At 45.2% G+C, this 15,027-nt stretch overlaps 1 protein-coding gene across 1 annotated transcript; it reads left to right on the plus strand.

Annotated features, from left to right (window-relative positions):
• Positions 1-10,494: 10,494 nt before the first annotated feature.
• On the plus strand, positions 10,495-12,323 carry LOC717718 (centromere protein V-like protein 1). The gene has a single exon (XM_028841922.2). The coding sequence runs from the start codon at positions 10,711-10,713 to the stop codon at positions 11,527-11,529; it is 819 nt and encodes a 272-aa protein (XP_028697755.1). The 5' UTR covers positions 10,495-10,710; the 3' UTR covers positions 11,530-12,323.
• The last annotated feature ends 2,704 nt before the right edge of the window (positions 12,324-15,027 follow it).

Raw genomic sequence — 15,027 nt, forward strand, 5'->3', positions numbered from 1 at the left:
TGTAAACCAATTATTTTTCCTGACTCGTTTGTCCATAAACATGACCTGAGCTGATATGATGTTGTTTGTGGTCTTTTGGGTTCTTATCTTTCTGGGTACAAACATTTACATTTCTCGGTGGAAATATTGTTTTATCGGGTTCAGCTGGCTAGTCCAGACCCTGCCATGGTTCTTATGGAAAGTACGGTTTATGAATTATAAAACATTTGGTCCCAAGACTTTCAGGTAAGGGACTGTGGATAAGTGGTATTAGAGGATTTTAACATAATTCTGCCAACCAAAGACAGATTTAGTAGACAAGAGCTAAGAAAGACTGAACAGAGCTTATCAAGACAGATTGAATTTTTACCTGTTTTTTTCTTTTTCTTCCAGCAATAATTCAGAAGATATGTTTTTTCTCCTTGGACTTATTGATATAATGGGCTAACAATATATTTCATAATACAACATCATCTCCTCAAGAGTAAAAAACCTACCAGCTGTGGTAGGTTTTCAAAATATCATTGCTATTTATCCACTGAAATTTTATGGATACAAAATGAAATTTATTAGTGATAGATTTCATAAGTGATATAGATCCATATTTCTCTCTGTGTGTGCATGCTTGTGAGTGTGTGTGTGTTTGTGTGTATGTGTGTGTGTGTGCGCGCGTGCCCGTGCGCACCTGGGGTCCCTTGTGCATGTACTGTCTTTTCCAGATTTTGGTATCAGGCTACTTTCAGTAAACAAATTTGGAAGATTTCTATCTTTGTTTCCAGCTTCTAAGTCAATTTAATGAAGCTTATGGGTTTGTATTTTCTAAAAAGTATTAGATGATTGTATTCATCTCTGCTTGTATACTTTTTCCAAGCTCAGATGAAAAAAAAAAAAAAACAACAACAAAAGAACACCATTATCCGAGAAAGGTGTGACAATTCAAAATGCTGCCCACCCTTGGACAGGCAGAGAAGTACACCCACCAGAAAGGACATGGGTGCTGATGCCAGACACAACTTGGGAGACTGTCCCAGATCCACCACTTCCTTAGTGTATGACTTTCAGCAAGTTACTTAGTCTCTTTTAGCCTTAGTTTCTCCATTTGTGAAATGGGGATAAGGTCCCCTTCTACGTCATTGCCTCCTCATGATTTGGCAGAGGCCGATTTTCACATCATCGCCCTGGCCAATTAGTGTGCAAAGCTGCTGTGATCCTAGGCAATGCATGCATAGTGAGGAGGTAATACTGACAACTGACATCAACCGGCAAGCGAGAGGTAATAACAGTTTTGGTAACTGTATGCATTTGAGGGCGTTTATTTAATCTTCAAATTACGTTTACAATTTCTGTGCATTCTTTCATGCAAAATTTCTAGACAATTTCTACATAAAATGTATCGTCCATTATTTAATTTTCTCAAATCATATATATATGGGATTTTAAGAGTTAAACAGTCATACCATTTAGTAATTACATTACTAAATAATGTAACAGTAATTCGCATTCAATGAACACAGAAATCATTTGGTTCTGAAAACCTCCCATCCCCACCACACACACCTACTTCTCCTGCTGGCTCCCTGCAACAACTACCTTCAACTCTTATCTGCTTCTCCTAGTACTTAGCAAGATATTTGCAAACCGTAGACTTATTCTGATTGTGACATGTTTCAAAAATGGCCACAAATGAGACTTCCACTTTCAGCTTTGTGTGTAAATAGACAAATGACTAATCCCACCCTTACAACAAGAAAACACTGGAAAACGGACTCAGGTATCTTTTGGACTCATCAGAGAACCGAGAGGGGACAGCAGAACACCAGCCTAGAGTCCTGAGAGATTGTCAAATCCAGTGTCACAGCTGAGATCTGCTTACCTGAATCAGCAGCTTCTGTAGACAGAAGCCTGTAGGAGTGCTTCAGTAGTAACTACGATGAAGTGCTTGAGGCTGTGTGTGGACTAGCGTTAGTGTGAGAATACGCTGGGAGCTGCAGTCTCAGGGGCATCCACATGTTCATAGCCTTTGGCTCGAGTCATGGGTTTTCACGGTGAAGATCTGAAAAAGACGCGGTGGTTTTTCTGGCTGGGAGAGAGGTAGAGTAATCATTGTCAAATACCCCCAGTGCCTTCTCCAAGACAAAAGCCCACTCTTCAGAGCAAGAGACTTGACCAAAGCCTTATCTTAGGTGCAGGAAGGGTATTCCTCTAACCTCTGCCCCACCGGGCTTCTAGCGTCACCGGTGGGGGGAAAAAAAAGTCAAGAGGGCTCAAGTGTGTAAAGGTATTATTTGGGAATGCTGAAGCCAGGGAAAGGACCGAGGACGTGCGGAGAGGGTAATACCACTGGAGAAACACTTGTCAAGGTCACAGCCCAGAGACACAGTCCCACTGAAAGACGGAGATCCAGTCATAAAGCTGTGGAACGCTTTCCCGCCCCTACACCTTACCACCACTACAACCAGGCTCCAGGGAAATAACGGCGGGTTACAGCTCAACGTGCTGCAAGACACAGGCTCTCCCTGAGCAGGAGCACTCTGTGAGGCCCAGATTCAAGCAGGAGGACAAAGGGAGAGAGAGATGGGAATTCTGAGAAAGAATTAAAAGGAAATGCTAGAAATCAAAAACACTAACAGAAATGACGAATGTCTCCCAGAAGCTCATCAGTAGAGTCAGCACAACCAAGGTAAGAATTGGAAAGCGTGCAGAAAGGTCAGAGGACAGCAGACACTTTCCAAAATGGAATGCAAAGAGTGAAAAGAGGGGAAGAAATGGAATCGAACATCTTACTGTGTGAAAATTGCAAAAGGTTCGACCTATTAATCTGAATCCCAGACACAGAAAGAAGACGGAGAGAACACAGCAGAATAAATGTTGGAAGCAATAAGGGCCTAGTGCTGTCAAAATTAATAACAGACACCAAAGCACAGAGTCAGGAATCTCTCACCGTATATCAAGCAACATATATACCAAATACACATACACACACACACACACACACACCCCCCCCCCACAAACTCACGTCTAGACATATTGAAACTGCAGAAAACTAAAGAGGAAGAGAAAGTCTGAAAACCTCAATAAAAACACTGAAAACCTCAATAAAAACACCTTACTGGTAGAGGAACATGGAAGAGAATTATGGCCAACTTCTCATCAGAACCCATGAGAAAAGAAGAGTGTAGACTGAAATATTAAAGTGTTGAGTGAAGAAAAATATCACCTAGCTAGAATTGTATGCCCTGCAAAATTATCATTAACAACTGAACAGGAAACAAAGACTTTCTCAGACAAATTAAAATCAAGCAAATTAACCTTCAGAAACTCTGCTCTGGGAGAAATGTTAAAAGACAGAAGGAAAAATAACATAGATGAGGCGCTTGAATCTACACAAAGGCAGGGCCAGAATCAGTGAAGGAACAAGTGGAGGTAAAATCACACCTTTTCTGTTGCTTATTCTTGCAAGGTCTAAAGGAATACGGTTTGTTTAAAATAATAGTGACAATGTATTTGGTGACTATATAGCATATGGATAAGTTCATGAGGGGTTAACTGGGAATTCTGTCAGGTTAGGTACCTGCACTGCACACTAAGTGATGTACCATTACTAGACGGTGGACTGGGCTAGGTAAATATGTATATTGTAAAGCCTAGGGCAAAAAGTAGTTCTAAAAGCCATACGATCCATACGCTAAGAGAGGCTACCAATGCTCAGGTAAAACCTGAAGAGACAACAACATAAAGAAAGAGGGACAGTACTTTTTACTTACAGGAGATACAGTTATCTATGTAGAAAACTCCAAAGAACTGCAACAAACTGCTGAATCAATAAACGAGGTTTTCAAGGTCACAGGGCACAATCAATATATTGATGATGACTGTTTAGCTGTATGTGACCAGTGAACGATGAGAATTTGATTTTTTAAGTTGCCCTTTACAACACCAACTCTACATATTAAGTACTTAGGTCTAAATCTAAATGTCAGGCATAGGATCTCCTTGCAGAGACTACAAATATTGATGAGAAAAACAAAAAACAAACAAACGAACGAACAAAACTAAGAAGATCTGAATAAGTGGAGAGAGATGTCACATGTATGGACTGGAAGATTCGTAATTGTTAGAAGATTTCAAATCCTCCGCGACTGATTTATTGTAACATCAGAATCCCAATCAAAATTACAGCAATCACGTTGCAGATATCAACATATTGACTCGAAATTTCGTATTGAAGCACAAATGTGCTAGAAAAGAAAAGCCATTCTAAAAGAAGAGAACGGAGTTGCAAAAGTCATAAGATGCGATTCTAAGACCTACTATAAAACTACAGTAATCAAGACAGGGCGGCATGTACTAAGAATACACACACAGTTCAATGCAACAGACCAGCAAGCCCAGTAATCGAACTGCAGAAATATTTCTCAACTGATCCTTGACGAAGGCACAAGCACAATACAATGGGAAAAGGATAGTCTTTTCAATAAATGGTGGTGGGAGATTTCGGGTCCATATGGAAAAAACATTAACCTAGACCAAGAACTCACACTTTAATGAAAGTTAACTCAAAAAGGGCCAAAGTCCCGTATGTAAAATTCAAAATATAAAACACAGGAAACATAAAAATACGAAATATATGCCAGGCGCGGTGGCTCACGCCTGTAATCCCAGCACTTTGGGAGGCCGAGGCAGGTGGATCACGAGGTCAAGCGTTCGAGACCAGCCTGGCCAACATAGTGAAACCCCGTCTCTACTAAAAATACAAAACAAAACAAAACAAAAAATTAGCCGGGCGTGGTGGCAGACGCCTGTAGTCCCAGCTTCTCGGGAGACTGAGGCAGGAGAATCGCTTGAACCTGGGAGTCAGAGGTTGCAGTGAGCCGAGATCGCACCACTGCACTCCAGCCTGTACGATAGTACGAGACTCTGTCTCAAAGCAAAACAAAACAAAACAAACAAACTGTATTATATGTAAAGAAATATAGAAATGTAAAACACAGGGAAGAAAACACAGGGAAAACATCAACATGTCTTTGTGTTTCCTGGTGGGGTTTTAGTCACAAACCCTACCACAGAGTCCATGAACAAGAAGCAATAATTTGGAGTTTATTGAAACTTAAAACTTGGCCGGGCGCGGTGGCTCAAGCCTGTAATCCCAGCACTTTGGGAGGCCGAGGCGGGCGGATCACGAGGTCAGGAGATCGAGACCATCCTGGCTAACATGGCGAAACCCCGTCTCTACTAAAAAAATACAAAAAACTAGCTGGGCGAAGTGGCGGGCGCCTGTAGTCCCAGCTACTCGGGAGGCTGAGGCAGGAGAATGGCGTAAACCCGGGAGGCGGAGCTTGCAGTGAGCTGAGATCCGGCCACTGCACTCCAGCCAGGGTGACAGAGCGAGACTCCGTCTCAAAAAAATAAATAAATAAATAAAACTTAAAACTTCTGCTGTGTGGAAGACATTACTGTTAAGGAAGAAAGACAACCTAAGGACTGAAAGAAAATATTTTCAAAGAGATATTTGAGAAAAGACTTGATTCCAAATATTCAAAGGACTGTTGACATTCAAAGACCAAACAACCACAAGTAACCCAGTTTAAAAATGAGCTAAAGGTCTGAGCAGACACCTCACCAAAGATTTGGAAGTGATAAATGAGCACGTGAAAGAATGTTTACTGTTATTTGGCATTGATAGATAAATGCAAATTCAAATAATAATTACATGACACTACACAGCTAACAGAACGGCCAAGACCCCCAAACTGACAAACCAACTGCTGCCAAGGATGCAGAACAACAGGAATGTCCGTTCATGTAAAATGGGAAGTCTCTATCTTCCAGCAAATTTGGAAGACAGTCCGCTTGGTCCGTAACGAGGCTCAACAGTCTTGCCACAGTGTCCAGCATTCTCGCTATTAAGTATCTGCCCAGTTTGCTTCAAAACGTATGTGTTGTCGAACAAAATACAAATCCAGGATTAGTAAGGAGAAACTTTATTCAAAAGGACGAGTAGAAGGAGGCAAAGTGTGTGGAGGGGACTTTTGCAGGAGGACATGAGTAGGTAAAGCACAGGTAATGCTTTAGGGCAGTGAAACTATCATGTGCGTTACAGACGGAACGTTTGCTTCCCGCCCAAATTCACGTGTTGAAGCCCCGACTCCCAGTGTGATGGTATTTGCAAGTGAGGTCTCTGGGAGGTAACGGGGTTTGAGGTTATGAGGTCATGAGGGTGGAGTCTTTATGATGGGGTTCGTGTCCTCCGAAGAAGAGGAAATAAAAATAGCTCTCTCTGTGTGAGGACATCATTACGGAGGTAGGGAACTATCAGGCTGAAATGCAGCATGTGACAAAAGGTTCTAACCTTACCAACGGGTGAAAAGCTTCACTGAAGGCTGTGAAGTACAAAGTGCTGATCTAAGCAACTCTGAAAATGAAAGAAGTGTGTAAGGCTAAAGACAAAGGAAATTGTACATACGCAGCATACTCGACTAGACAAACCTGTTGCGGGTATGGACACAGGTTGAAAAATCTGATACCGTTCTCCAAGTATACTGGAGCTGAACAATTAGTAAATGGATGCTGGAGGGTGAGAGGCAGGTTTTTCACTGCTGGAGAGGGAGGTGCAGATCGTAATGTGGTGGGGGCAAGAATGATTCGTGCTGCAATGGAATAGAGTTGCAGACATGGGTAGGAACTCATATTCAGCTTATTATAGATCCTCATGGTCACGTATCAAAATATTTATAGAAATATATATGTATATACATGGGTTAGTATACATACATATGTATTTCCTCTCTGTTTCGGCAGAGAGGGTCTAGAAACCACTAGACTCTGGCAGGTACGAGCACACCTACTTGCCAGACGTTGGTCTCTGATACCATTTTCTAATAAAAGGAAACAGAGATCCTTGGAGAATTGGCTGATCCTAGGAGCTAGGAAACAGGCCAGACAAGTCTAGAACGTATGCAAGACAGAAATGTGCAGGATGAGCCACAAAGCAAGGAATTACACAAAATGGAACCGCAAACAATGGGAGCACACCAACGGGACCTAGGGGTGAACTGAACATGCACCCAGTGGCCACAACTGCAAAAATGATAATAATAAAAAAGAAATAGCAAAGTACTGGATTATAATCTAAAGTATCAAGTAAGTATCCATGAAAGTATCATGATATACATAAATGATTGAATAACGAAATCAATGCAGGAGCATAGACAGCTGTGCCGTGAAGGAGCATTCCAAAGAACGTATGTAGATACTCTGCCTCAAAGAAAGGATTTATAACTTAGCACCAGTTAGGTGTGAACTTGGCTTAATGACTTCCTTCCAAAGAGTAGCATGTGGACAGGGGTTAAAAGAGTAACTTTTCATGGGAGCACCCAGTCCAACACTGCTTCTGCCAGGTGACCAAGGTCAACTTACACAATGAAAACTGATGTTGATATTAGGTACCCTTGATGCGATCAGACGAAAACAGCTCTTTACCTTTGTGGTGACTCTCCGGTAGCTCACAACATCAGTCTAATCATGAGATAAGCATTAGAAAAATCTGAGTTGAAAAATATTCTAGGGATCGAGGTTGGAGCAGGCGGATCACTTGAGTCTAGGAGTTCGAGACCAGCCTGGGCAACACGGCAAAACCTTGTCTCTACAAAACACACACACACACACACACACACACACACACACACACACACACACACACATCACAAATTAGCCGGGCATGTTGGTGCATGCCTGTAGTCCCATGTACTATGGGAGGCTGAGGGAGGAGGATGGTTTGAACCTGAGATGTGGCCGCTGCAGTGACCTGAGATCCCACCATTGCCGTTGCGTACTCCAGCCTGGGTGACAAAGCAGGGAACCCTGTCTCAAAAAATAAATAAATAAATAAAATAAAATAAAATAAAAATAGAAATAAAGAGAAAGGAAAACAAAAGATATTCTAGAAAATACCTCACTAGTAACCCTGAAAACTCTCAAGGTCATGGAAACAAGTAAAGTCTGAGAAGTTGTCCCAGCCTATGATGATTAAATGTAGTGTGGTAGGCTGCATGGTATCTTGGAACAGGGGAAAAAAAAAAGATATTAGGTAGGAAGTAGGAAACCTGGAATAAAGTGCGGAATTTAGCTTTTTCTGCCTCTCAAATACCACCAGCAGGGAACAGTTGGGGCTGCTGTGTTGGCAGATAAGCCAACACACAAAAATAGCATCGCAAATGCTCTGAAAATAAACTTTTTAAAAATCCCGGAACCTAAAAATGGACACCAGAATCTACAGGCTAAACCTAAAGAAAGTAGCTGACTTCTAACATCAAATAGTTGTCTCATGTCCAGAGACTCCTAAAGTAACAAGCAAAATACATTGTATGCGGTAGAGCAGAGCCCACCATGTCAAGAACCAGGAATAACACAACTTGAATGAGGAAATACAATCTAGTGGTGCCAACATAGAGACGATGCACACGTTGCCATTATCTGACAAACATTTTACAGCAACCATCACAAAAATGCTTCATTATGTAATTGCAAATAGTCTGGAACCAGACTAGAAAATGGAAAATCTCAGCGATGAGTAGAAGACGTATAGAAAAGAAATGATGGAACAGAAAACGAAAAGAGTAACAGAATTTGGAAACATTGCTGGATGCACTCGGTAAGAGACCTGTGATGACAAAAGATACCATCATCGTAATGGAGGCCCAATCAGTAAGACTGACAGCCGGGCATGGTGGCTCACGCCTGTAATTCCAGCACTTTGGGAGGCGAGGCAGGCAGATCACCGCGGGCCAACGTGGGGAAACCCCGTCTCTACTAAAAATACAAAAATTAGCTTGGCGTGGTGGCGGGCTACTTGGGAGGCTGAGGCAGGAGAATCGTTTGAACCCGGGAGGCAGAGGTTGCAGTGAAGGGAGATTGTGCCATTGCTCTCCAACCTGGGTGACAGAGCGAGATTCTTCCTCAAACAACAAAACAAACAAACAGAAAATAGGATTGACTACGCCTGAGCGAGAGAGAGAGGTCATGGAATGATTAAAAGCTGAATGGATCCTCAGTAAAGTTAGGACAATAACGAAGTTCCAATATCCCTACGACTGGAGTATCAAAAGTAAAGAGAGTGGACTGAAAGAGTAATATAAGAAAAGAAGGCTGAAAATATCCAAATTTTAATGAAAACCATAAACCCATAGATTCTGGAAAATGAGCAAACTTCAGATAAGAGAACCACAAAGCAATTCACACCAACACACACAGCATAGTCAGTTTTTGAAGCTGATAACATCACTGAAAGCAGCAAGACCAACGTGGTTCATTGATTATAGGAGAACACCAGTTTTAATGAGGGCAAATGTCTCCTCTGACCAGTGGGGGCCATTAGGAAGTGTCCTGAAAAGTTTCAGGTGTTGAACAAAAGTCCTGTCAGCTGTGAATTCTGTATCCAGTGATACCATCCTTCACGGATGAAGGGGAAATCGAGACATTCTCAGGTTAAAGAAAGCATTTTATCACGAGCAGACTCACGGTGAAAGAATGGCTAGAGCAGGTGCTCCAAACAAAAGAGGAAAGAATAAAAGATGTCCTCTGGAAGTATCTGTCAGAAAGGAGTCAAGACCAGTGGAAAAAACACCTTTAGGGGACAAACATTAAGCCACCGTTTTCTTTGTGAATTGTGGAAGTCATGTTTGGTGATTAAAGCAAAAAATATGAAACCATCCAATACTCCAGACAGAAAGGCAGAGGGGCTAAAAGGGGCTGATGCTTCTACACTTCAATGGAAGTGGTGAGAACTGGATACCAGGAGCCTGTGGTAAGTCACATATGCACATTGAAAATCCCAGAGCAACCACTGAGGCAATTTTACAAAATAAAGCACTCGAAAACACTTTCAGAAATCAAGATAAATCCTGCAAAATGTACACGTAAGCCGCAGAAGGGGGGGGGGGGGGAAAGGAGGTCTGGGTTAGCCAAGACACGGAGGAAACAAAAGAAAACAAACAGTAAGTCTGTGGACTTAAACACTAGCCCAGCGATCATGGAAATGAACTAAAAACATGTATGAAAAGGTCGATATTGGCAGAGTCAGTGAGAAACACAGTCTGACTATCCCATGTTTATATGAAACTCAGTTCCACTTCGGTTGCCCTGGGTAAATGAAAAGGATACGACGGGTGGGAAAAGTCACATCAGGTAAACATTAATTAAAACAGCAGAAGTAGGTATGTCAACATTAGGTAAAGAGGACTTGATCGCAGCGAAAATTACGAGAGAGAAAAATAAAACACTACACCCGAAAAAAAGGATCAAGCCCCCAAGAAGACTTTAGAGGAGTCTTTCCGTGCCCCTCCCACACGCCCCTCCAATTACAGTGTGTGGGTGTTCCTCTCTGTTCCCAGAGCCCCTGGTTCTTATTTCTGTCAGAGCAAAGTGTCCCAAGGCGTTGGGGGCTGTATTTGCATACATCTGATCCTAAATGAATGTGAGTGCTTTGGAAAGCCTGATGCATCTCCACATCCCAGCGCCCAGGCGGGGTATCTGGTGCCCTGCGGGTGTTTGTTGAATGCCTCCTGACTGCCTTTCAGGTCAGGGAAGGCTGTTGTGATAGGGTCAAGGGAAGGGTCTCTTTACATCGCATTCAACAAGGGGCCAATCCTACTGGCGCAGGCAAGGAGGCTGCTCAGCGACTGACGGGGAAATGAGGGTGGGGGGTGGGCACGCGCTCCGGAGGCTGCAGGCGCCATGGGTAGAGTGAGGAACCGGGCCACCGCTCAGCCGCGGCGGCGAAAGCGGCCCGCGGATCCTCCCGCCGGCTGCGCGGCCATCGCGGTCACGGGCGCCAGCCGCGCGCAGTGCCCCCGGGTCCAAGTCGGGGTCGGGAGCCACGCGGCGGCCAAGAGGTGGTTGGATAGGTGGCGACGGAAGCGCCGCTGGCGGCGGGTCCGGAAGGCGGGCCCCAGAGACCGGCTGCCCTCCGCGCCACCCCGGGACCCGCGGGGACCAGCCCGGTCCCCCAAGGAGCTGGACCTGGGCGCACAGCGGGAGCGCTGGGAGACGTTCAGGAAGCTGCGGGGCCTCAGCTGCGAGGGCGCCGCCAAGGTCCTGCTGGACACCTTCGAGTACCTGGGCCTCGTGCATCACACCGGGGGCTGCCACTGCGGCGCGGTCCGCTTTGCGGTCTGGGCCCCGGCAGATCTGCGCGTGGTGGATTGCAGCTGCAGGCTGTGCAGGAAGAAGCAGCACCGCCACTTCCTCGTCCCGGCCTCGCGCTTCACGCTGCTCCAGGGCGCGGACAGCATCGTCACCTATCGGTCCGACACGCACCCGGCGCTGCACAGCTTCTGCAGCAGGTGCGGGGTGCAGAGTTTCCACGCAGCTGTCTCCGACCCCCGCGTGTACGGCGTCGCCCCGCACTGCCTGGACGAGGGCACCGTGCGCAGCGTGGTCATCGAGGAGGTCGGCGGTGGCGACCCGGGGGAGGAGGCCGCCGAGGAGCCCAAGGCCATCCACAAGACGTCCTCCCAGTCAGCCCCTGCCTGTCCCCGCGAACAGGAGCAGTGATTGGGGCCGCAAGCCCGCCCGAAACCGGCCCGGGCGGCCCTGCGGGGAGCGTCCGAGTACCTGCACAGATCACATGCTGTGAAAGAGGTGTTTCTGGCCTGGTCAAACCGTGGATTCCCTTCCAGTATTTACCCTTCCTGTCCACTAGTTTTCAGTGAACTCGCTTACGGTCCAAATCTTGAACACACCTTTGTCTGTGTAGCACAACGTTAATCTTGCAATTCGATAAGCAAGAAGAGTGTCTCTGATTTTTCAAGCCATCCATTGTATCTCTTGCTATTACTGTTCTGCCTACAGTTGTCACAAATCACCTGCAGATGATTCCTGTGTACTGTACGTTCCTGGTGCTATTGTGAACAGGCTTGTTGTTTTCAGCGCTTTGCGTCTGGTGTTTAGGACGGCAACACACAAACAGTTTGTAAACATGTACTAGGACGTCTTCCATTGATTATGGTGTGCGTGTGCTCCCGCACCTGTGAGTTTTAGGTAGACGTTCATATTTTCACTACTTAGATTCGAGTTATGCTATTTCCTGTTTTTTTAATGATATATTTCAAGATTTGGTCGTGTTACATACCTCATTACTCTTAATCACCAAAAGCTGTTACTATTTTGCTTGTTTTTGTTTGGAAAGTGTCTCTGGGTAAGGAGATGGGGATACAGGAATGAGAAAGACACTGTCCACACAGGAATGAGAAAGACATCCGTGCATTGTATGCCCTCTTTAATCTTTTGAAATACCTGTCTTGTACATGTGTTAAGTATATAGAAATCAGTAAATACCTTCTAGGAAACGATGTGTGTTGGTGTGTCTGTAATGTCCGGCTTGGCTATGGCAAGGCTTGGTTCTTGAAAGTACTTGGTCTCAGATTATTTGAGGAGGTGGTGCTGACTCTGGCTTTTGTAGTAGAGACAACTTCCCCAGGGTCCCCTACATTTCTGATGAGGGGAATTAGCAGAGGGTTTACACACTCGGCCTCTGGGGATACACTACCTGTCTTTGAATCCTGGACCTGCTGCCTACTCGCTATATAACCGGTATGGAGTAGATTAAACCCGATTCTTCAACTTGCTCTCTCCTCAAGAGTGTTAACAGCGAACAGAGTGTTTGTTCTCAGGGTAAACACAGTGCCTTGCCTTGGCTACCTGATCCATGAACGCTTTTTTTCTCCATTTCAGGCCCCCAAAACTCCTCCTATCAAGGCACCCAGACAATATGAAACTGCATTGTTTAGGGGCGTCCATACACGTGGGAAAACCATGAAGAATTGGCAGTGAAATAATCTAAGCCAGCATCAGATTAAGGTTTAACTCTATGGAAGAGGAATGTCTTTGAGTGGGGGGTGTGTCCTGCATTCCTGTTCCTCTTGCTATGTAACAAACGGCCCCACAGTGAGTCCATAAAATCACCGCCATTGTATCATATGCATGGAATATCAGAGGCAGGAATTCAGACAGGGCGCAGTGGACATGGCTTGCCTTGCATGGTCTGGGACCTCAGCTGCAGAGGCCTGAGGCCTGACTGGCTGGGGACTGGAACCATCTGAAGGCTCATTCACTGACATCCCTGGTGCCTGCATAGAGAGGAGTGGAAGACTAGGCCTGGCGAGTGGAGGGCCTCCGTGTCACCACTCCATGGCCTTTGGCTTCCTCACAGCAGGGTGGGCCTCCCAGTAGTCAGGCTTCCCACCTCATGACTCAGGCTCCAAGTAGCACTCTTCCGTATCCAAGGTGAATGTTGCATCACTTCTCACAGGCAAGACTCAGAAGTCATGTTGAGTCAACTGTGTCATACTCTGTTGATTAGAGGTGAGTCACAGTCTTTTCAGATTCAGGCGTGGGAGGGAGATTAAATCGCAGGTCTTGGTATGAACGGGGCAACTTTTATCACAGTACGAGAGATGGGAGATATACTTGTGGCCACACAGTCTGGCACAGTGGGCTCCTAGGGAGCTGGTTATGTTTCATTCGGTTCTCCCACATGGTGGCCACTCAGATGTGCTTAACGGGTCACATATTGTTTGTGTACAGCTGTGTGTGACTGAAGACATAAGAAGGAAACAAAATAGGTGACTGACTCCTATCTCTGAGCAAGACCAAGAGTAGACTAAATGAATGACTGGAGGTACGGAGGGAGCGACAGTCAGAAGGGGGCTGGCTGCTTAGTCCTGGAGCCGACCTTGGCCACGCCCACGCAAACCCAGTCCAGGGTAGAAGTCTTATTGTCTTCCGGACCGTAGGTATTTCTGACCCCACCAGAAATAGTTAACTTCCTGCTGGTTGCATATGCTGGACTGCCTTAGCCCCATGCCACTGACTGCCCCCTTCCTCTATCCTTTCTAAGCCCTTTGTTCACTTGTTCATCCATTCCACAAGCATTTACAGCGGGTTTGGAACGTGTCAAACAGAATGTGAGAAGGACTTAAGGCTATGGACAAAAAGTGGAGTTGGGTAAAGATGCTCAAGCGAGGTTCTTAGAATGTAGCTCAGTTCTTCCATAGAATACCATAGGGAAGGAAATGGAGACTCCCCCCCTCTCAGTACAATGGAAGAGCGCATCTGGCACCGGATCCACAAAGGCCGCTTGTTTGTATGCTGGCCCTTCAGATGACATCTTAGGACGAACTCCAGACTAGAAGGTGAATTTCCTTTCCGACAAGTGTCAAGGGAAGACTTGGAAATGTGTTTAAAAAGGAAAATTCCCATCATGAAACCAAATGGAAGACAATATCACTGGTCATAAAATATAACTAGAAATAGATGTAATCAAAATGTTTATTATTATACACAATTTCTATTATTTTGTTTTATTTTTTGAGACAGATATTCGCTCTGGTGCCCAGGCTGGAGTGCAGTGGCTCGATCTCGGCTCGCTACAGCCTCCACCTCCCCTGCTCAACTGATCCTTTCACCTCAGCCTCCCAAGTAGCTGGGATTACAGGCACGTGCCACCACAGCCCGCTAATCTCTTGTTGTATTTGTAGAGATGGGGTTTTGCCATGTGAACCAGGCTGATCTTGAACTCCTTAGCTCAAGCTTCCCAACTGCCTCGCTTCCCAGAGTGCTGAGATTACAGGTGTGATACATAATTTGTACATGTACCTTTGAAAATGAAAAGTATGAAATAGACCTAAGCACCCTCTCTCTCTCTAACAAATACTTCACGTGTGTTCCTTTATTTACCTCTCACTAAAATCTTTCAGAACTCCTATTGTTAATCTCAATTGGTGGAGGAAAAAACTGAGACGCTGATAATGGAAGGACCAAGCCCATGGATGCCAAGGGGGCAGGTGGCAGGGAGAAGTTGGAAAGCCAGGGTGATTGAACAGCATGGTCAGTAAGGACTGGGGAAAAAGTAGCTCTCAGGCACTTCTGCCCCATTCATCCTGGCCCCTCTCTGTTTTCATGGATCCAATTCTCTACGCATTTCACCCTATCTCCACCTCACATCAAAGGCAGCTCTTCATCCCTGGCCGAGATCCTTTGGCCAGCTGCCCA

Source organism: Macaca mulatta, chromosome X (genome assembly GCF_049350105.2).
Source record: "Macaca mulatta isolate MMU2019108-1 chromosome X, T2T-MMU8v2.0, whole genome shotgun sequence".
In the NCBI taxonomy this organism is placed as follows: domain Eukaryota; kingdom Metazoa; phylum Chordata; class Mammalia; order Primates; family Cercopithecidae; genus Macaca; species Macaca mulatta.